This window comes from Schistocerca piceifrons, chromosome 3 (genome assembly GCF_021461385.2).
Source record: "Schistocerca piceifrons isolate TAMUIC-IGC-003096 chromosome 3, iqSchPice1.1, whole genome shotgun sequence".
Classification (NCBI taxonomy): domain Eukaryota; kingdom Metazoa; phylum Arthropoda; class Insecta; order Orthoptera; family Acrididae; genus Schistocerca; species Schistocerca piceifrons.
The window spans coordinates 837,874,615-837,898,069 of record NC_060140.1 but is presented as its reverse complement, the minus strand read 5'-3'; the positions used below and the strand labels follow the sequence as shown (position 1 = coordinate 837,898,069).

The following is a 23,455-nucleotide window of genomic DNA, read 5'->3' as shown; positions in this document are numbered from 1 at the left end:
CATACAGCTTTCTAATTATTGCTATGATTGTAAGGGGCAGTAGGACAGGATGGGAATATTTATTTATAACATAATAGGGGATAATACATGTGTTATCTGTTAAAAAGCTCTCACAATGACTTAAGTGATCGTAAATGAGATGAAGACAGAGCTCTGGTATATAATACTCTGTGTGCGTATACATTTTACAAATATGAATGGCGTAAAACACTTGCCAGCAATCCAATTCACTGTGCAGCACCACAAATTGGGACAAAACATTAAAATGCCTCCACACAAATACAGGATGCATCCTTCAACGAGGCTCTATTATAGCAAACAAGACTAAGTAAATACTTGTACTATTCCATTGAAATTGCTTAAAATGTTTTCAATAAGTGTCATAAAATAACTGTACAGTATGAATCACCGTTGAAGTAGATTGATACAATAAATCACATTCTTCGGATACAATGAAATGTCGAGGCTACATTTCATTTATAAAAATATACAAAAATAAAATACATTGGAGTATTCTTTTTTCTCTTTGTTGTAGTCCATAAACTTTTCTTTACAGTAAAAACACCGGGATTACTCATAAAATTTGTTACTTTTGATTTGAGACTAAACTGGTCAGATACATCACATAAAATTGGTGATCCTAAAATACATAAAATAAGAGAATTGATACATTGCAAGTGGTAGCGGATATGAAACTTCACAGTAACTAATATAATTTTGAAGTATTCACGTATTTTTTATAAAACCTCATTTACATGCTCATCTGTACAAAATGTCAGGGTGGTAAACTCCCATCAGATGTCAAAGGTATTGCGCCCGTAAGCTATTTTAAAATCTGTCATTTGTACATAAAACGGACTGGAAGTTATCTAAAAATATTTTAGTTTTTAAACCATTTGATCATTAAGCAGGTCACTAGGATGATTTTTAATATAGTTGTAAATTTCTATTTCTTCTAGAATATTCATGATTCTACTTTTAGGCACAGTATGCAGTATTTTAAGGTATGAATCTACGTTGTTGACCATATGTTTATTCTCACTTAAGTGTTTGCTAAAGGTAGAGGTATTGCTCTCTGCCTGTCTGATTTGTTCTTCAAACCTGTCATTAAATGCCCACCCAGTTTGTCCAATATAACATTTTGTGCATGAGCCACATTCTATTCTGTAAATCCCTGATCTTGCAGACTGATTTGTTCTACCTGTTCCATGCTTGATTTTTTTTCTTAAGGTATTGTCTGTGTAAAAGCTGATTCCTATGTTGGTTTTCTTAAACACCAGTGCAATTTTATCTGATACTACTACTAAATATGGTAATTTGGCAAACTTAGTTTTTTTTATAGTTAACATCATCTCTGCAGAACTGCACTCATAGGCAGCACACCGTGCCTGGTACACGCGGTGCTCGGGGACCACTGCACAGCTATGATACCTGAGGATGGACTTATAACAGTCGGAAACCGGTCGTGTGAAAATAAAGTAATTTACAAGTGAAGTGGTATTTCCAGCCTCTGCTATTCAGCAACTGCTGAAAGTGATTTAACATCCAAAAAGAAACAGAGAAACACATCTTGGAAGAAAAACAAGATTTACGATGAGGATCAGTACAACAAAGACACAATGTGTGTTCTTCCCATCTTGATTACATTCATAATGATATTCCATTCCATGAATTGCATCTGTTCTTGGAGAATAGTAGTGGAACAACAAAACCCATGATTTGACTAGTGTGCTACTCACCCTGACTGACACAGGTTGCTTTCAGAAAATAGAATTATACTTCTCAGTCAAGGATATTTCCTTCCTTCTCTGAAAACAGGAATTTCAGTCTTGTAAAACAATCACTAATGAAGAATGACCAAATCTATACTAATGGATCAGATTTCAAAACTGACTGTAAACAGCAGAAAACCAACAAGTTTCTCATCAAGCAAGTGCAGATATCAGATGTTTTTGATTTTAAAACTTTCTGGCAAATTTATTACAATAAGACTTGTTGCTTCATTGCATTCTTGCCAGAGATCTCATAGGTGATTTAATCAGACATTTTTTCAAACTGCCTCCAGCAGGACGACCTCTACCCAATACACCCATCAATCTAGCATACGCGACAGAATGTGCCCCAATAAAATCCGCAAAGTTGAGTGAGTTAAGAAAACTGCTTCTCCATTCTTCCTCTACTAACTGTATTTCATCCCCTGGTATGTTGCTTTCTACTATTTTCTGAAATAATTCTTTGCATTTCTCTGCTTTCAGCTTCCACACATTTGTCCTTTCTTACCTTCCTGTTCCCTTTTCCTCTTTAATACCTCTTACTGTCACTACTCAAAGATGGTGATCACTATCTAGGGCTTAGGAAGGTATTACCTTAACATCTTTCACTGCCCTATTCATGTCCTGGTCACATACGTAGTCTACCATGAATTTAGTTGACAAATTAAGGCTGTACTACATTACCTTATGACTTTCCTTCTTCTTAAGCCAGGTGTTGGCAACTGCGAGTTCATTCCTTTTACAGAAGTCTAACAATTTCTGTCCTCTGTTTCTCCTTCTCCACCCTTCCACTCCCAATACTTCCTCATACCCTTACCTTTCCTTTCCCACATGTACATTTAAGTCCACCAGTATAATGATCACCTGTCCAATTAGTTGTCTGCAAACTTCCCATTTTCTCTTATGTAGAACATCCAACTTGTGGCACATATATGAGCACCATTTCCATTTCCTACCCTTTCACTTTCGCTATCACTATCTTGTCACTCATTCCCTTCAAGTTCCTCTTTCAACCCTCCTTGCATAACAACTGCCACTCTGTGTCTTCCTTCCTTTTTCATCATTCTCACTTATGTACAACCCATATCTGCTCCACAATTATCTACTTCCTTTACCCTTCCACCTGGTTTCTGACAATTCTAGAATATCTGGTCTTTTCCTGTTCATCAAGTCCACCACTTCCTCTACCTTCCCTGTCAGTTTCTGTATTTTCAATGTACCAAATATTACTCCTTGGGAAAAGCTGTGTCATCTTCCATTATTTCCATTCTTTCTGAGGCTTGTTCTGTGTTTGAAAGAATGTATTTTATCCACTATTCACTTGCTGGGTCTATCGTAGCTGGATTTGTTAATGGATTTTTCACTCCAGTGCTTTTGGTCTACATGAGACATTTTATTTCTGTCCTGCATTTCAATAGATAGGAGCTGCTGACAGCCAATCCCCAATCCACCAACTAGGGATGTATTCTCTAGGGTTCTGAGGATAATATTTATTTATTTCCATTTTACTCAAACGTCAGAGCTGCTGACCGCCAATCCCCAATCCACCACCTAGGGATGTATTCTCTAGGGTTCTGAGGATAATATTTATTTATTTTCATTTTACTCAAATGTCAATCAACTAGACTCAGACCCTATCAGTATGGACCAATTTAGTTATAGTCTATGGAACATGCAAACAGCTAACTTAAAAACCAACATTAAACTCTGAAACTATAATCACATACCTCATCATGGAAGCTCAGACAGAAGCGAGCACTCGGTGGCAGAAGCCAGCGGAGAGAAACAAGAAGCAGGTGGAGGAAGTCGACGGCCCCACTCTGCACAACCCAGTTGACTCTTGTTGGCAGTGTCCTGTCGTCATTGTCCTCGAGAGCACGTGTCAGGCGGCCGCTGAGGAAAGGGGTTCGAGGCTCCGCACTGCAAGCAATCTCCTCCAGGCGATTGAACATGGCTGATTCAGTGCCTCCTTCCCACTGAGGTGGATGGAAAAGTTCACTGACAGGTTTTCCCATCCTGTTGAACAAAACATACATTATTTAATGCCATAACATTTGTGACACCATATATAAATGAGTTCTATAATTCAAACAGTGGAAAATTCAGGATGAAATAGTGCAATATTATGAAATGATATATTGCTACACACCATATAACAGAGATGTTGAGTCACAGATAGGCACAAAAAAAAGACTGTCAAATATGTAAGCTTTCAGCCAAAGGTCTTTATCACAATTAGACAACATATACACACCAATCACACACACGTGACCACAGCCTCTGGCAGCCAGAGACTGTGTGTGTGTGTGTGTGTGTGTGTGTGTGTGTGTGTGTGTGTGTGTGCGTGCATGCCTGTGCATGTGCGTGTTTTGTCTAATGCTGATGAAGGCCTTTTTGCCCAAAAGCTTACTTGTTTGACAGTCTTTTTGTTGTGCCTATCTGCAGCTCAACATCTTCCCTACATGGTGAGTAGCAATCTATCCTTTTACTAATAGTTATGTGATTCAGAGTGACTTAATGTTAATTGTTGTAACATTTGCATTATTATGATATTGCACCCACAAGTGTGGTGCCAAACCATACAATACCATTTTCACCAAGGAAAATAAGTACCATTTATTCCCTTATTTTAATTTATAAATCCCTTCAGCTGCATCTTTCCCCCCCCAGTTTAATTGCTATCAATTCTGAAGCCATAAGGCTCTATCTTTACGCACAAGAAAATGGAAATCAATGTATGCTATATCCACAATTATACCATCTGATTATGAGGAAACTGCTTAGACTAAAATCACCCTTCACTTGTTTTAAGTACTAACCTCTGTAACATCAATTAACTACATGCAGGAGGCATGTTGCAATATCTTTATCATTATTTTCATAATGCTTCCAGCATTAATATTTGTTACACTTGTGTAAACAGCTAAATGTATATGAAAGAGATGTATTAGTAAGAGCACGTTTTTGAATACCAGTTCTTCTATTATTCTCACATGCCTATAGGTGAACAGTTGATAGGCCTTGTGGCAGAGGGAGCTGTCTTGCACGTATGGAAAAAAAGGAGTTTATAGTGTCTGAACAGTTCATTCTGTTCATTATCATGTGTCAAAACCTCTGGTAAATAATATAGCCCACATGCCATCTAAGCCATTTATTCAAACCCACAGATTTCAAGTCAGCAAGACTCTCAGTGACAAATGAAGTTACCCACATCTAAAGATGACTGGACTGTAACCACAATCTGCCAATACAATAATATTCGAAATTATTTGTTTTCAATTCTGTAATACTCAAGTTAACATAGTTTGTTAAACTTTCTTATTACACCATTATTTTAGAGGCATCTAATATAAAATAAATGTAATCCTGATGCCAATTACATTAATGGAAGTTTGAATGTGGAACAGTAGATATCACAAAGTTGACAATTATGTGTATACAAAATGGAGACAACTGCTGCTGCCAGTATTGGGAAGAAGCAAAATTATAATGAAAAGTCTTGAAAAATGCAGAGAAGAATGAAGAGTGAAGACTGTGTGTGGCATACAAAAAGTTTGTGCTTACAAGCGAGGTGCTGGCTGTGTGTATAACATTCATGCAGCAAAATCTAACCTCAGGTCCTGCTGTTATGTTTCATTAGTTGAGGACACGAAACTATGATTTTTTTGAAACTTTTACAAATTAAATGGTTTTACCGTTCAGATTCAATTTTTATCCAGAAAAATTACACAGAAACAGCGTACTCATGATTATAAACATGATTAAAATGATTCCTCAGTAAGCAGATTGAAGTAACATTTGAGTATAATGTAAAATTATATTGTGGTGAGTACAGAGCAGGGACAGCCACACCATGCAAACTTTAAGAGACATTATAAGAGGATGGTGCTCATCATCATCATCATCATCATCATCTTATACAGTTTCAAGCTCCCTGACTTGTCTGTCTGGGGTGTAAGTCTTTCCATATTTTCCTGTCCTTCCACCATGTTCCTCATGCCACTCTGTCCCAGTCTTTTCCTCTCTTCATCACACATTCTGTCTCCCGGTCTTCCTCTATGTCTCTTGCTTCTCACTGTCATTTCATGAGCCTGTTTTAGTATTCTGCCAACTTTGATTCTAGTAACAGAGCCATATTATCTTACTCTTCTCTTTTTCCATGGTCTTCTTTTCACTATTTTTCTTACTGTCTCACTTACACTATTTATGATAGTAAGTCCTAGTTTGCTGCTCTGAAATCTGACCCCGCAATCCATTAACTGGCCTTTTCTTCATTACACACATTGCCGTTGCATACTTGGGTACTGAAGCATAATCTCAGTATAACACTTGCTTACTTTTGGCGGTACATCCTTGCTCTATATCAGGCTTCTTTCACTCTGCAGAAAACCATGGGCCTGCCTTCCAATTTCACGCACCTTATCATTTCTCCCACTGTCTTGTATTATGCTCCTCAGGTACTTGAAATATTCCACTTTCTTAAGTACATGCCCTCTAATACTTTTATCTGTTCCTGCTCTTCTCTTATTCCTCATTGTCAGAATCCCTCCTCATTTATTTGCATTAATTTCGACCATACTGTTCCACCACACTTCCTCCCATACATTTAGCATTAGTCTCCTCCTCCATTTCTCCACAGCATTAAATAATTTGCAAACACCATTGCTTTTATATCTTCATCTCCTATTTATATTGCCTTCCCTGCCACTATCTCATCCATAACGGTGATGAAAAGTAGGGGGGGTTAGATTATCCCCTTGATTCAGCCCATTTTTCTATTCCAGCTAGCTTTTGTCTCAGACATCTTTAGGTATCACTCTCAGCATTCATGAACACAACAGAGAAAATGTCTTTACGTTTATATGGCCACCAAACAAGTCATACAGAGGCTTTCTGAAATGGCATGTTGTTCGTATATCATACTGTAGGTAACACAAAACATATTTCATACAAGGAAGCTGGTTTAATTTGCCCATTGGGGTTAAGTACAAAACAAAGGTAATATGATCACCTTCCCCCCCATGAACCATGGACCTTGCCGTTGGTGGGGAGGTTTGCGTGCCTCAGTGATACAGATGGCCGTACCGTAGGTGCAACCACAACGGAGGGGTATCTGTTGAGAGGCCAGACAAACATGTGGTTCCTGAAGAGGGACAGCAGCCTTTTCAGTAGTTGCAAGGGCAACAGTCTGGATGATTGACTGATCTGGACTTGTAACATTAATCAAAACGGCCTTGCTGTGCTGGTACTGCGAATGGCTGAAAGCAAGGGGAAACTTCAGGCGTAACTTTTCCCGAGGACATGCAGCTTTACTGTATGATTAAATGATGATGGCGTCCTCTTGGGTAAAATATTCCGGAGGTAAAATAGTCGCCCATTCGGATCTCCGGGCAGGGACTACGCAAAAGGACGTCGTTATCAGGAGAAAGAAAACTGGCATTCTACGGATCGGAGCGTGGAATGTCAGATCCCTTAATCGGGCAGGTAGGTTAGAAAATTTAAAACGGGAAATGGATAGGTTAAAGTTAGATATAGTGGGAATTAGTGAAGTTCGGTGGCAGGAGGAACAAGACTTTTGGTCAGGTGATTACAGGGTTATAAATACAAAATCAAATAGGGGTAATGCAGGAGTAGGTTTAATAATGAATAAAAAAATAGGAGTGCAGGTTAGCTACTACAAACAGCATAGTGAACGCATTATTGTGGCCAAGATAGACACAAAGCCCATGCCTACTACAGTAGTACAAGTTTATATGTCAACTAGCTCTGCAGACGATGAAGAAATTGATGAAATGTATGACGAGATGAAAGAAATTATTCAGGTAGTGAAGGGAGACGAAAATTTAATAGTCATGGGTGACTGGAATTCGTCAGTAGGAAAAGGGAGAGAAGGAAACATAGTAGGTGAATATGGATTGGGGGGAAGAAATGAAAGAGGAAGCCGCCTTGTAGAATTTTGCACAGAGCATAACTTAATCATAGCTAACACTTCAAGAATCATGAAAGGAGGTTGTATACCTGGAACAATCCTGGAGATACTAAAATGTATCATATAGATTATATAATGGTAAGACAGAGATTTAGGAACCAGGTTTTAAACTGTAAGACATTTCCAGGGGCAGATGTGGATTCTGACCACAATCTATTAGTTATGAACTGCAGATTGAAACTGAAGAAACTGCAAAAAGGTGGGAATTTAAGGAGATGGGACCTGGATAAATTGACTAAACCAGAGGTTGTAGAGAGTTTCAGGGAGAGCATAAGGGAACAATTGACAGGAATGGGGGAAAGAGATACAGTAGAAGAAGAATGGGTAGCTCTGAGGGATGAAGTAGTGAAGGCAGCAGAGGATCAAGTAGGTAAAAAGACGAGGGCTAATAGAAATCCTTGGGTAACAGAAGAAATATTGAATTTAATTGATGAAAGGAGAAAATATAAAAATGCAGTAAATGAAGCAGGCAAAAAGGAATACAAATGTCTCAAAAATTAGATCGACAGGAAGTGCAAAATGGCTAAGCAGGGATGGCTAGAGGACAAATGTAAGGATGTAGAGGCTTGTCTCACTAGGGGTAAGATAGATACTGCCTACAGGAAAATTAAAGAGACCTTTGGAGAGAAGAGAACCACTTGTATGAAGATCAAGAGCTCAGATGGCAACCCAGTTCTAAGCAAAGAAGGGAAGGCAGAAAGGTGGAAGGAGTATATAGAGGGTTTATACAAGGGCGATGTACTTGAGGACAATATTATGGAAATGGAAGAGGAGGTAGATGAAGATGAAATGGGAGATAAGATACTGCGTGAAGAGTTTGACAGAGCACTGAAAGACCTGAGTCGAAACAAGGCCCCGGGAGTAGACAACATTCCATTAGAACTACTGATGGCCTTGGGAGAGCCAGTCATGACAAAACTCTACCATTTGGTGAGCAAGATGTATGAGACAGGCGAAATACCCACAGACTTCAAGAAGAATATAATAATTCCAATCCCAAAGAAAGCAGGTGTTGACAGATGTGAAAATTACCGAACTATCAGTTTAATAAGTCACAGCTGCAAAATACTAGCGCGAATTCTTTACAGACGAATGGAAAAACTGGTAGAAGCGGACCTCGGGGAAGATCAGTTTGGATTCCGTAGAAATGTTGGAACACGTGAGGCAATACTAACCTTACGACTTATCTTACAAGAAAGGTTAAGAAAAGGCAAACCTACGTTTCTAGCATTTGTAGACTTAGAGAAAGCTTTTGACAACGTTAACTGGAATACTCTCTTTCAAATTCTGAAGGTGGCAGGGGTAAAATACAGGGAGCGAAAGGCTATTTACAATTTGTACAGAAACCAGATGGCAGTTGTAAGAGTCGAGGGGCATGAAAGGGAAGCAGTGGTTGGGAAAGGCGTGAGACAGGGTTGTAGCCTCTCCCCGATGTTATTCAATATGTATATTGAGCAAGCAGTAAAGGACACAAAAGAAAAATTCGGAGTAGGTATTAAAATTCATGGAGAAGAAGTAAAAACTTTGAGGTTCGCCGATGACATTGTAATTCTGTCAGAGACAGCAAAGGACTTGGAAGAGCAGTTGAACGGAATGGACAGTGTCTTGAAAGGAGGATATAAGATGAACATCAACAAAAGCAAAACGAGGATAATGGAATGTAGTCAAATTAAATCGGGCGATGCTGAGGGGATTGGATTAGGAAATGAGACACTTAAAGTAGTAAAGGAGTTTTGCTATTTAGGGAGTAAAATAACTGATGATGGTCGAAGTTGAGAGGATATAAAATGTAGACTGGCAATGGCAAGGAAATCGTTTCTGAAGAAGAGAAATTTGTTAACATCGAGTATAGATTTAAGTGTCAGGAAGTCGTTTCTGAAAGTATTTGTATGGAGTGTAGCCACGTATGGAAGTGAAACATGGACGATAACCAGTTTGGACAAGAAGAGAATAGAAGCTTTCAAAATGTGGTGCTACAGAAGAATGCTGAAGATAAGGTGGGTAGATCACGTAACTAATGAGGAGGTATTGAATAGGATTGGGGAGAAGAGAAGTTTGTGGCACAACTTGACTAGAAGAAGGGATCGGTTGGTAGGACATGTTTTGAGGCATCAAGGGATCATAAATTTAGCATTGGAGGGCAGTGTGGAGGGTAAAAATCATAGAGGGAGACCAAGAGATCAATACACTAAGCAGATTCAAAAGGATGTAGGTTGAAGTAGGTACTGGGAGATGAAGAAGCTTGCACAGGATAGAGTAGCATGGAGAGCTGCATCAAACCAGTCTCAGGACTGAAGACCACAACAACAACAACATGATCACCTTACAGCATGCCTTTGTTTGACTGGGTTTGTATGACGATCCTGAGCATTATATATCTTCCTACAGGGGATATCCTATTATTTAATAACATTGATTTTGATATGAGAGAAATAAATAGGATACATGACTCGTATGTACATACCAGACCAGTGGTATAAGTTAATTGGATAATCACACATTCCTAAGCTATCTGTGGTGTGAAAGTGAAGAAGGAAGACTTCAAGAATAATAATCCAGTCAACCACAAAATAATAATGGGAAAATGTAATGGTGATGCAAAATTTTTGTAATCAGGAAATTTGCAGTAGTCATTTTAAGAAAAATGTAAATGCCTTTTTCTTTAAAAATATCACACTGGAGCTAAAAGAAAGGAAAAAGTGCAATTATTTGAGATCTAAATATCACCTTACAGATGCATCTTTATACACCGAAGAGCCAAAGAAACTGGTACACCTGCCCAACATTGTTTAGGGCCCCCATGAGCACACAGAAGTGCTGCAACATTATGTGGCATGGACTTGACTAATGCCTGAAGTAGTGCTGGATGGAACTGACATCATGAATACTGCAGAGCTGTCCGTAAATGTGTAGGAGTACAAGAGGGTGGAGATCTCTTCTGAACAACACATTGCAAGGCATCCTAGACATGCTCAATAATGTTCATGTCTGGGGAGTTTGTGGCCATCGGAAGTGTTTAAACTCATAAGTGTGTGCCTGGAGTCATTCTATAGCAATTCTGCACATGTAGGGTGTCACATTGACCTGGTGGAATTGCCCAAGTCCATCGGAATGCACAATAGACGTGAATGGGTGCAGGTGATCAGACAGGATGCTTATGTACGTGTCATCTGTCAGAGTCATATCTAGATATAGCAGGGGTTCCATATCACTCCAACTGCATATGCCCCACAACATTACAGAGCCCCAGCTTGAACAGTCATGAGGTTGTCTCCATACCCATACACATCCATCTGCTTGATACAATTTGAAACAAAACTCGTCCGACCAGGCAACATGTTTCCAGTCGTCAACAGTCCAATGTTGTTGTTTCTGTGTGCAGGTGAGGCGTAAAGCTTTGTGTTATGCAGTCATCACGGGTACATCGAGTGGGCCTTTGGCTCTGAAAGCTGATATTGGAGATGTTTCGTTGAATGGTTCACACGATGACACTTGTTAATAACCCAGCACTGAAATCTACAGCAATTTGCAGAAGGGTGGCACTTCTGTTGTTGAACAATTCTCTTCAGTCGTCATTGGTCCCGTTCTTGCAGGATCTTTTTCTGGCTGCAGCTATGTCTGAGATATGATGTTTTACCAGATTCCTGAAATTCACAGTACACTTGTGAAATGATTGTATGAGAAAATCCCCACTTCTCGCTACCTTGGAGATGCTGTGTCCCATCACTCATGTGCCGACTATTACACCTTGCTCAACATCACTTAAATCTGCCACTGTAGCAGCAGTAACCAATCTAACAACTGTGGCAGGCACTTGTTCTTGTATAGGCACTGCCAACTGCAGCACCATATTCTGCCTGTTCACATATCTCCGTATTTGAGCACGCATGCCTATACCAGTCTCTTTGGAGCTTCCGTGTATATTACTATGCTGATGGTTGAGTTACTATTATTATTTCAGCAAGATGAGACATTGTTGCACTGAAACTATGAAATCTACATGATGTGCGCTTTTCCATCCATTCTGAGGTAGTTGTCAGCATCAACCACTGCTGATTTCAATGAACATGTTGGAGAAATATGATATTTGTCATATTAATTGTATTTTAAAACCTTTTCAAATACTTTAATATTAGTGTTTTAAAAAAACTCATTTGTAACCCTTATTTACTCATAGTTTCGCAAAAATCAATTTCATGAAAACTAATATATATATTTTTTTTAATTTATTGTATTTTCTAGTTATTTAGTGTGGAGGATGTGCGTGTGCACCCCTGCCCCCCCCCCCCCTCTCTCTCTCTCCTGTGCCCTTACAATGCATGCGTATGCGCCTGTATATGTTTATGCTTGATGACAGACTTATTCCAAAAGCTAGCAAGTTCTCTTTCTCTTTTGTCTGTGCCTGTCGAGGACTCCACAGTTATACTATTCAGTGACTGCTCTCCTTTACCCCTCAATGATCTACATGAAACACTGTTTTTCTCAGATACAGTCATATGAGGGATAGTTTCCTCTGGTACTAGGACCCTCAATTACCCAGATGAGAGAGAGTTTGCAAACAGTGACAGCATGCAAAAACAGACATCACATTCATCTGATTTACTAAAGAAGATGTTACTGCAAAGTATAAGACAGAATGCAATTCTGTATTCCTTGGAGAGGGAGAGTTGGGGGTAAAATGCTCACTGTGTGCATCAACAGTTGGAGTGTCACTGGGATCTTAGGGTGCTTCCCAGCCCTACCAGTTTCTACACAATTAATGACATCAAATAGTGCTACTTCTTAGTAGTGAATCTTGGATGAGATCAAAGGGTCAGTCATCTATTCATTTCTGCTGTCCTACTAATGTTTCCACCTGAGAACCCTGAACTAGTCTCCATAACTTTTCTAAACATAAAAGTAAACTCTGTCCACAGGCCCCGGCAGGTTCATTGGCACTGGCCGACTGCTGTGTCATCCTCTGCCAATAGCATCTCCTTAAATACCACCTGTGCAGAGCAGTAGTCAACGATACACTTGATGTTTGTATTGATGGTTGGCATGCAACTTACATTCATAGAGCTTTTATATGTTTTTGTGCAGATCTGAAGACTGGAAACATTGCTGATGTGGTATTATGCTGCCAAAATATTTTCCTCAGCAGTTGCTACTTCTTTGTGGCTCCATAGCACTGGAGCACTCACATGTAGACAGCGTGATGCATGTTAAATGACAGTGTGCTACATTCTCTGTTATTTTTAACACAAATTATAACATCCACCTCCCAGCAAGATAGCTGATCACCACCACCTCAAATACTTTGGTCACTTCTATGCACCGTTCCAGAGATCTTAAACAGTGCCAATGTTTGTTCATAAATGTTATAAGGAATGAAATTGTCACTATCTTATTATTTTACTCACCTTCGTGCACACCGAAGAGCTTCAGTCTTGGACACGGGTTTCTCTCCCAAGATATCAACTAAAGATTCCAGCGGTCTGAATAGCCGACGACCTTTGGTAAGACTAAACATGCGCCTTGCAGAAGAACGAGCCTCACTCTCTGAAATACCTGGATTGAATTGCTGCAACACACGCTCAGCAAAAGCAGAGCCTGCACCGTATATCCGTGCGTAGTTCAAAACCTGTAGACACAAAAATCTATTTTCATTATTAGCACACAATCTTTCAATCAGACTGTGAATTACCAATTTAATGGAGCAGTTTGTGAAAATAAGAAAAAGGGAAGGTTGGGGTTTAACATTCATATGATAATATGGTCAGTGAAGACAGAACAGAAACTTTGAGAAGGATGAGGAAGGAAGTCAGCTGTTCCCCTTCAAAGGAACCGCCGCAGCATTTGAACTGTCATCATCCTGAATATGAGTCCAAAGTCTTATTACTACACCATCTTGATCAGAGTGAACATAATAACTAAAAAATTTTGAAGTTACTCTTGCAAGCCTTCCCTGTTCATCAAGCCATTCAAGGCCTCTAAGCCAGGGGCAGGCAAACGTTGCACGTAGCTCATGAGCTTACAGTGGTGCACGTGTGCTGCTCGCATGCAATCGTCAACCGGGACAGTGGCGACAGCCGGCAGTGTAGTACCAGGCAGTGTAGTACCAGGCTAAGCAGCGAACGTTGATGCGAAGCGACCACTAAGTAGTGAATGTTGTATTTCAAGAACAAGAACCGGAAAATGCAGGGTGAATCAAGGAAATGGAGATTTAGAGATTTGCTATCTTTTAAAAAGGAGTGGGAGAATCAATTTTTCTTTGTGCAAAAATGTGAAAATTCGAAATGTTTAATACGTGGCAGTATTCTCGCTGGTCAGCAGAAGTTTAGTATTGAACGCCATTAGAATAAATTTCACAAGGACAAGTACAATTTATTGTCGATTCTGAGTGGATGGGGAAATTGACTGAGCTTAAGACGAGCAATCTGATGGTACTAGATGAATCTGACATAAGTTGCTGTTGTCATGAGAGATCTGCGACTTTCTTTCGTCATGTCTCTCATCTAACTGATTTAACATCTTATGGAGCACTGTTTTCAGTTTTTCAGGACTGACAACAATGATAGCCCAGCGGTACGTGCAAGTTATAAGATTGCACTTAATATAGGAAAAACACTTGCTGAATGTGATTTTATAAAGGAGTGCATCAATGACGCTTCTGATTTACTTTGCCCACTGAATGCAAATCAGTTTCGAGCTATCACTCTTTCTCGGTGGACTGTAAGTCGTCGTGTAAGTCCCATGGCAGGTGACGTTTACTGTTAATTAAGGAGTGCAGTGCAGGAGTTTATTGCATTTTCCATCACACTTGATGAGTCCACAGATATTTCAGACACCGCGCAATTAGTGATTTATGTCCGCAGCGTGGACACTGCTCTGCACATAAAAGATGATTTTTTTTTAGATATTATATCTTTAAAAAGCATGAACACCAGCACGGACATCCTAAAAGCCGTTGAAGAAGCTGTCGATTCAGCTGGCTTAAACTGGGAATGTTTGGTGTCAGTGACAACAGCAGGAGCACCTGCAATGAAAGGGGAACAAATGGGATTTGTTGGATTACTAAGAAAAAAAGCTACAGCATACAGAAGAATCATTTTACAGCATCCACTGTATTTTGCGCCAAGAAGTACTCTGTGCAAAAGCAGCAACACTGGGGGACATCATGCAAGTGGTTATTTGGACAGATAATTATTTGGGATCCCACGGGCTTACACATAGACAGTTTCACACATATTTAGCTGAAATTGGGGAAGAGTACAGTGAGTCTGCTGGCTTAGTCGTGGTAATGTACTCAAATGATTTTTTGAGCTGAGAATACAAATAAATCAGTTTTTAAAGGACAAAGGAAGGTACGACCCCAAGTTAGAAGATCCAGACTGGGTTGCCAACCTTGCATTTTTAGTGGACATTACCAGACACATGAATGCATTGAACACAAGTTTGCAAGGAGAAAATCAGCTAATTTGTGAAATGGCTGAAAAGGTGCAAGCTTTCACTCGTAAGCTTGAGCTGCGGAAACGACAGCTTTCGTCAGGGAACGCAGTGCATTTCCCTACTCTGTCTACTGTGCAAGAACAGAATTTCAAAGAATATGTTTCCATACTTAGTGCAATAAAAGAGGAATTTCTCAAGCGATTTGGGGATATATCATATTTATCCCAAGCTTTTGAATGGTTCTCGAGACCATTTGCTGTTTCTGTAGACGATATTCATCCCAATTTGCAAATGGAATTAATAGATCTACAGTGTAATTCTCATCTGAGAGACAAGTTTCTTTTGGCAAGACGTGTAATAGACTTTTACCATGACTTTCCACAGCAAGCGTTTCCTCATCTCCATCATGAAGCCGCGAAGATAATGTCAATGTTTGGCTCGACATAGTTTGTGAGAGATTTTTTTCTGTTATGAAAATTAATACACCTTGGTTAAGAGCACACATCAGTGATGAAAATTTATGTAACTGTTTGCGTTTGTCTGTATGTAGAAATTCTGTTCCAGACATTAAACGTATTGTAAACTCCACCTGCGATAACTAAATAAAATGTATCATAGGTAATAGGTACTCTTTCAATCCATGATTTCTTTCAGGCACTCCTACTAACCTTATTCCTTCATTCAATAAGCAAGCTAGGAAACAAACCGCAGTACAGGAAGGAGTGGAGAGATGGTATGGTGGGGAGGGGAGATAAGCGGGTGGCCAGCTTGCCCCTGTGTGCATGCAGAACACCTGCTAACTGCACACGTGCAAGTGCACCGCACACGTGCAGGATTCCTGCCCGCCCCTGCTCTAAGCTATACTAATCAACTTCCTTCAATACAACCATGTCTAATAACAGCTAAATACCCATGGACAAAGGATTTATCTGTAATGATACTTGAAAAGACAGTTGGGCATCATGCTTTACTTTTAACTATTGGTACATGATGTGTATATTTCTATTTTCGTGTAACCTTGATTTACTTTGAAGGATATGATCGTAACTGGTTTGAACAAGTACTCAACATAGGAAATGTGCAGATATGCTACATAAGTAGTGGGAATTATTTCCAGAAAAGTGAAACTTCGGTGCTAGGAAGGAGATCATACAACACTGTAATGCCTGCACAAGGCCTGCTTTTAGTGGAGGCTGCCACAAATCCATTTCCATAAATCATTTGTCAAGGCAGCCCTCCAGCTTTCCTTTCTCAGAGTCAGCAAATCCTATGATTTTATGGACTCGAGAACAGTTGCAAAAGTTTGCTACATTCTTCACTCACTGAAGAATAGATCTGATGTACGCAGAGAACAGAATATCTGCCTTTGACAAGGCAGCCAATAAACCATTTTCCACCAAGGTCCCTTCCTCAAAATCTACCTATCACCTCTACTTATTGGAGCCTAGGACATTCTGCTGAATTTCTCATCCTCTTTACAACTGTTAACAGTCTTAGGACAGATATTAGGACAACAGATCTGTGGGCTGCAATTAAAGTCCAGACCTTGATGTAGTCCATGTTACCAGAACATAAAGGTACATGATGCCACCTTACTTTTGATGACAGGATGAAATCTAACACACTGTGCAGAGTTGAAAAGCATTGCTGGTGAACTGAGAGAAGAAAGAAATTTGAACCAGGACTAACAGCTTGCAGCACTGGATGAATAACACACAACTTTTGGCCAATGACCAAACTGATGAAAACTGCAATCTTCAGAAGGTACAAAAGATCGGAGACTCGAACGATTAAAATGGGCTGCAGTCACAGGAAGTGTACCACATACCACAGACCTTATGTTGTATCGTTCACTGGTGGGCTTGCTAGGAGGATTGGTGAGCAGTCACTGCATTGAGTTGCTGTGACCCACTGCCTAACACATTTATGAGGGCTCAGTTGCAGAAAGTGCGTTGTGCCTCATTCTGAGCCAACAGGCCTCAGAATGACCGTGTAGGAACTTTCACTTTTCACTGGAGACCAAACTACTCTTCTTTAAGCTACTTGATGAATATTTGCAAGGTGTTAATGCAACTGCATTTATGGGCTTGTATGGAGTAATGAACACAATATCCCTCACCAGGGCCAAATGATTCTGTGATGTACTCAACAAATGCTTAATTGTCTTATTTAAAGGAAAATACAAATTAATAATGCATTTCTTTGTCTTAGCGTATATGGTTCTCTGATTTCATTCATTAGATATGGTTTGTGAATGCCTGCAACTGTGAAAATGATAAGTTTCTTTATAAATAACTTTCCTACTACCAGGCACATTTTTAAATTTATATTTGACATGACGGTTTTGGGAAATTACTCACTTTCAAGTGTGTTTGCCTGTATACTACGTCATTTTTCATAATTTTTCTTTTTCCATAGTTTTTAATAAAAAATGGATAGTACAAAGAGGAAAACACACTTGAAAATGGGAATCGTTTCCTGGAACATATTGTGTAAAATATATGTAGAAGAAAATTTGGATTGGTAGCAGGAAACTTATTTATAAACAAACACACTGTATATGGTTCTCTGCTACCCATATTTTCTTTGTATAATCTACTTCTACTTTTCACTACTGTTCATTTACCTCCAACATTCGGGTACCCAGAAATTATTAATATTTCTGGCAGGACACGATGGTTCCAACATACCAGTAATTTAAGGGGCCCACTACAGTAGCCACTATAACACATTGCAGAAGAGTGCCCCATAAGAACACAACCAAGCAGTGCTGTGAACATCTGATCGTGAACGAGACAACTAGCACACTCTAAATATTTTGTCAAAAATTATTACATTTATTAGTGTTATTTAATTTAATTGTAACAGCTAAACAAAAATTCTTAAAGTATTGTGTAATTTCTCTGTGTTGCTAATAACTGTTCAGTATCTCTTAAGCAGAGGATGCTTACACAACAGAACTGAGACTGCATTGTTTGTCAATGACAGAAGATAAGTAATTCATCATCTTAGTTTTCTTAGTTGATACAAACTTAATGGGGCAGTGTATGTTTGGCGAGAGGTTTGGGAGAGCGCATGTAGCTAAGAGATCGCTAATAGTGCTTCCAAACTAGTTACAAGAAACAAGTGTGTTCCACTACACACTATCATTTTCATGTCCCAAACGTCTACCTCACTCTAGACCCACATCATAATGTCTTGAGTAAGCTGCCATTAAGTGAATAAATACACATGGTGTTATCGCCAATTGTAAATACAGACAGCAAAGAGTAAATGTCTGCAATCTTACAAATAGACTGTGTTTCCTTCTGTGTGCAATCTTACAAATAGATTGTGTTTCCTTCTGTGGAAGGAAACAGCCTGACAGAAGTGTGCTAGCAATACTAAATTATAACATTAAATTAGATTGTCAGCATGTATACTGACTGAATAGATGATCTGTCCTTGATGTCTAGTTACAGTCAGATACAGGTTGAAACTGCTGTGGTTCTTGGCCTACTGATGCTTATCACTGGTGACATGTCCGACAAACCTCTTGGGTCCAACAGACTAGTATTTCATGGATAATGTTGCTAGATGTCCTCTTACTTGTGAGGTCTTGGGATGTTAGTACACTGGTTTGGATGAAGGAATAATTGACAACAGTGAACTGAAGAAACTCAGACAACTGTCTCCACAGAATGTTTCACTCTGCAGCAATGTGTGCACTCATTTTGAAACTTCCTGCCACACAGAGTGGCTTGGCGGTTTGAGACGCCTAGTCACAGAGTGCGCGGCCCTTCCCATCGGAGGTTCGAGTCCTCCCTCAGGCACGGCTGTGTGTGTTGTTCTTAGCATAAGTTAGTTTAAGTAGTGTGTAAGTCTAGGGACCAATGATCTTAGCAGTTTGGTACCTTAGGAATTCACTCACATTTAAACATTTTGGAACTTCCTGGCTGCCCATGTCAGAAATTGAATCCAGAGTGCTAGACTCTCAAAGGATGCAGGAGAGCTTCTGTGAAGTTTGGAAGGTAGCAGATACTGTACTTGTGGAAGTAAAGCTGTGGGGGTGGACTGTGAGTTGCACATGGATAGTTCAGTCAGTGAGAGGATTGCTTCTGAAAGGCAAGGTTCCAGCTTCATGGCCCATCTGACAGTTTTAATCTGCCAGAAATATTCAGTAAACTGTGAAAGATCTACGTCTGTGTGGTGTCACCACCAGACACCACACTTGCTAGGTGGTAGCCTTTAAATCGGCCGCGGTCTGTTAGTATATGTCGGACCCGCGTGTCGCCACTGTCAGTAATTGCAGACCAAGCGCCGCCACACGGCAGGTCTAGAGAGACTTCCTAGCACTCGCCCCAGTTGTACAGCCGACTTTGCTAGCGATGGTTCACTGACAAAATACGCTCTCATTTGCCGAGACTATAGTTAGCATAGCTTTCAGCTATGTCATTTGCTATGACCTAGCAAGGCGCCATTATCAATTGCTATTTATCTTGTGATGCATGTACCATCAGACCGATGTTCACCAATTATGTATTAAAGTTAAGTATTCCAGAAGCTACATACTATTTTTGCTACTATAAAGACCTTGTCCTGTTCCAGACCTCACGCCATGCTGCGTGAGCTTAAACGCGTGCCCTTCGGCCTCCCGTCCTAGTGGATTGGCTGCCTTGCCAGTCCACAAAAGTTGGCGACGAGGATGGGATTTTGCGTTCGTCTTGATATTGCCCTGATTTACGTGTGTCATGGCTTCGCCACAATCTCCAGATGTACTGTCTGAATTTTATCGCTTGCAGAATCAGCAGACGCAGGCCTTATTGGATGCACTTGGACAGCTCGTCCAGGGTCAACGTGCAATGCAAAACGATGCGGCAGCCGCCGGTCCACCGCTACCGCAGCCACAACATGCAGTTGCACCACCTTTTCGTCCTTTTGATGCGGCACTGGAAAGCTGGACGGAGTCGTCACGCCAATTTGGATTCCATCTCGCCACCTACAGAATTCAAGGAAATTAGCGGCAGCCTTTTTAGTTAGCATCCGTAGGCGTCCAGACGTACCGTGTGATAGTGAAATTATTTCCCCGACGCGACGTCGCAACTCTGTCCTACGACGAAATTTTGTCTGCATTAGATACATATTTCAAAGAATCAGTCAATGTAGTTGCCACAAGGTATACGTTCTTTCGTACAAAACGTACGGCCGGTCAGACTAATCGGGAGTGGGTTGCAACCTTGCAAGGCCTTACTAGGGATTGTGCTTTTGAGTGTCAATGTGGACTCCCTTATTCAGATACTACGGTATGTGATGCAATTGCACAGAACGTTTCTGATGTTTGTATAAGGGAACAGATTTTAAAACTAGTCAATCCCTCCCTTCAACAACTGACAGACATATTGGATCGACAGGACACACTTGACTTTGCTCAGGAATCATTTGCAACTTCACCGGCCGTGTGTCACATTAACCGGCCCGCCGGGGGCGCTGCACAGAACAGTGAACAGTCCTCGCGCCCGGCCGCGCCAAAGCTGCCAAGCTCTCAGCCATGTGTGCCGCACAAGCAAGCAAATGCAGTACTAAAATCATGCCCGCGGTGTGCTATTAGACATTCGCATGAGAATTGCCCGTCACGCCAGGCTATTTGCTTTTTCTGTAATAAAAAAGGACATGTTCAAAGTGTTTGCCAGAAAAAGCTCAGAACGGACACTCACAACCATTCCAGGCCCTTTGCTTCGCGCCGGAATCAGAATTGAACCCAGAATACTCAGGCTCGTGAACCTTCGCCCATGGAAATTCATGTAGTTCATTCCACTCCGCCCAGTGTCACTCTCTCTAACAGTGACTGTGTTCGTTCCACAACTAGTGTGCGTTGACATCGCCGGAAATCCCGTCAAGTCGCAAGTGATTCTGTACCAGTGTCAGTTCACGTGCATGAGACAGTCGCTCTTGTCGTCAGCAGGACAATAAACTTTTTGTAGATTTGGACATTAATGGCAACGTGATACCATTCCAGCTCGACACCGGAGCTGCAGTTTCCTTGATCAATCACGACACGTACAAACAGCTGGGTACACCTCCGTTGCGTGCCGCAAATGTTAAGCTCAGTAATTATTCAGGACAAGCAATCCCTGTGTTAGGACAGTGCAGCCTTCTTGCAACATACAAAGGGCAAACAAAACTTGTGTCATTGTACGTCCTTCGTTCTTCTTCTGCAGTGAACTTGTTTGGTTTAGATTTATTTCAGTTGTTTAACTTGTCTATAGTCAATCAGGTCCTATCAGTGAACCAGACTGTGCCTTCAGACAGTGTTTCTCGTCTATGTGAAGAGTTTGCAGACATTTTTGCACCGGGCCTTGGTTGCGCTAAGAACTATAAAGCACATTTGGAACTGAAAGTAAACGGGCAACCGAAATTTTTCAGAGCGCGCAATCTTCCCCACGCATTGCGTGATGAGGTCGCAAGAACATTACATGGTTTGGAATCACAAGGTGTGATTGAACGTGTGCAGGCTTCTCTCTGGGCATCACCCTTAGTAATTTTGCAAAAACCTTCCGGAAAATTGAGACTTTGCGTGGACTTCAAGGCAACAGTGAATCCCCAACTAGTGACTGCAACTTTTCCTTTGCCCCGCCCGGAAGATCTTTTTGACAAACTGTGCCCGGGTAAATATTTTTCGAAGTTGGACCTAGCAGATGCGTACTTGCAAATACCGGTGGACTAAGAATCCCAGCGCATTTTGGTGGTTAACACGCATCTTGGTTTGTATCGATTCAAACGACTGCCATTCGGGTGTGCATCCGCCCCTGCATTGTTTCGGCAATATTTACAAACTGTTTGTGCGTCGGTCCCTACTGCAGCGAACTATCTGGACGATATTGTGATCTCCGGAAAGACAGAAGAACATTTAGCCAATCTGAGAACATTATTTCAAGTCTTGCGCCAAAATGGTCTTCGCTTGTGGAAGGACAAATGTGTGTTTTTTGCTCATGACTTGCCCTATCTGGGCCATGTACTCAATGCTCAAGGCATACATCCCAGTCCAGAGCACCTCCGTGCCATACAGGACTTGCCTTCGCCGCAGAATTTGAAGCAGCTACAGAGTGTGCTGGGAAAAATCAACTATTATCATAAATATATCCCACACGCCTCTTCCATTTCAGCTCCGCTTCATCGCTTATGCCGTAAAGGTGTTCCGTTCGTCTGGACGACGGAATGCGAACGCGCCTTTCGCCAGTTGAAATCGGCGTTGCTTTCCAATACTTGCCTTACGCCATTCGATCCCCAGAAACACCTTTTGTTGATGGTGGATGCAACGGATTTCGGGATCAGTGCTGTGCTTGCGCACAAAGATGGATCAAATGATCGCCCTATTGCCTTTGCGTCCAAATTGCTCTCGTCTGCGCAAAGACATTATTCACAGATCGAGGAAGAAGCATTGGCTCTCGTATTTGGTGTTACTAAGTTTCATGATTTCTTGTATGGTCGTCACTTTACCATCATCACAGACCACAAACCTTTGACATTGCTTTTTCATCCGAACAAGCCTGTACCTCCACGTACAGCGCAGAAATTCATTTGCTGGTCAATTTTCCTCTCGCAGTACCGCTATGATATCTTGTATCGGTCCACTGTCAAGCACGAAAACGCCGATGCGTTGTCCCGTTTGCCTGTTGCTGAGGATAGAGCATTCGATTCTTCCGAACTTGCTTGCATGTTCATTGATACGGAAACCGATGACGTGGTCGAATCGTTTCCGATTGATTTTCATCATGTAGCTACAGCCACAGCTGCTGACCCTGTCCTTGCTACCGTTCTGCGTTTTGTTGCTATGCAATGGCCCTTGTCAAAGTCACGGATCGAGGATCCGTTGGTTCACCGATTTTTTGCTCACAAGGAGAGACTTTTTGTTCGACGTGGTGTTTTGCTGTTGCGTTCTGATAATGATCAGTCCAGGGTCGTGGTCCCACGTTCGTTACAGTCCTCTGTCTTACGGCTTCTCCACCAAGGACATTGGGGTATAGTGCGAACGAAACAACTTGCTCGTCAGCACTGTACTTGGCTCGGCATCGATGCTGCGATTACGAAAATGTGCTCTTCTTGCATGGCGTGTGCCGAACAACAATCCGCACCACCGCGGAAATTCTTTGCATGGCCAAAAGCCACTACCCCTTGGCAACACTTATACATCGATTTTGCTAGTCCATTCTGGAATGCTCGATGGTTGGTTGTGGTAGATTCATTCAGTAATTTTCCTTTTGTTGTCCGGATGTCTTCCACGACG

The 23,455-nt window shown here is 41.0% G+C and overlaps 1 protein-coding gene across 1 annotated transcript in view; it reads right to left on the bottom strand.

Moving 5' to 3' along the window:
• The window catches only part of LOC124787955 (DNA polymerase subunit gamma-1, mitochondrial), a 169,161-nt gene that overhangs the window by 21,993 nt on the left and 123,713 nt on the right, over nucleotides 1-23,455 (bottom strand). The window contains exons 10-11 of the mRNA XM_047254958.1: nucleotides 13,164-13,384; nucleotides 3,500-3,788 (exon numbers count right to left, since the gene is read on the bottom strand). Of these exons, the coding sequence (XP_047110914.1) occupies nucleotides 3,500-3,788; nucleotides 13,164-13,384 (510 nt within the window). The remainder of the gene's footprint in view (nucleotides 1-3,499; nucleotides 3,789-13,163; nucleotides 13,385-23,455) is intronic.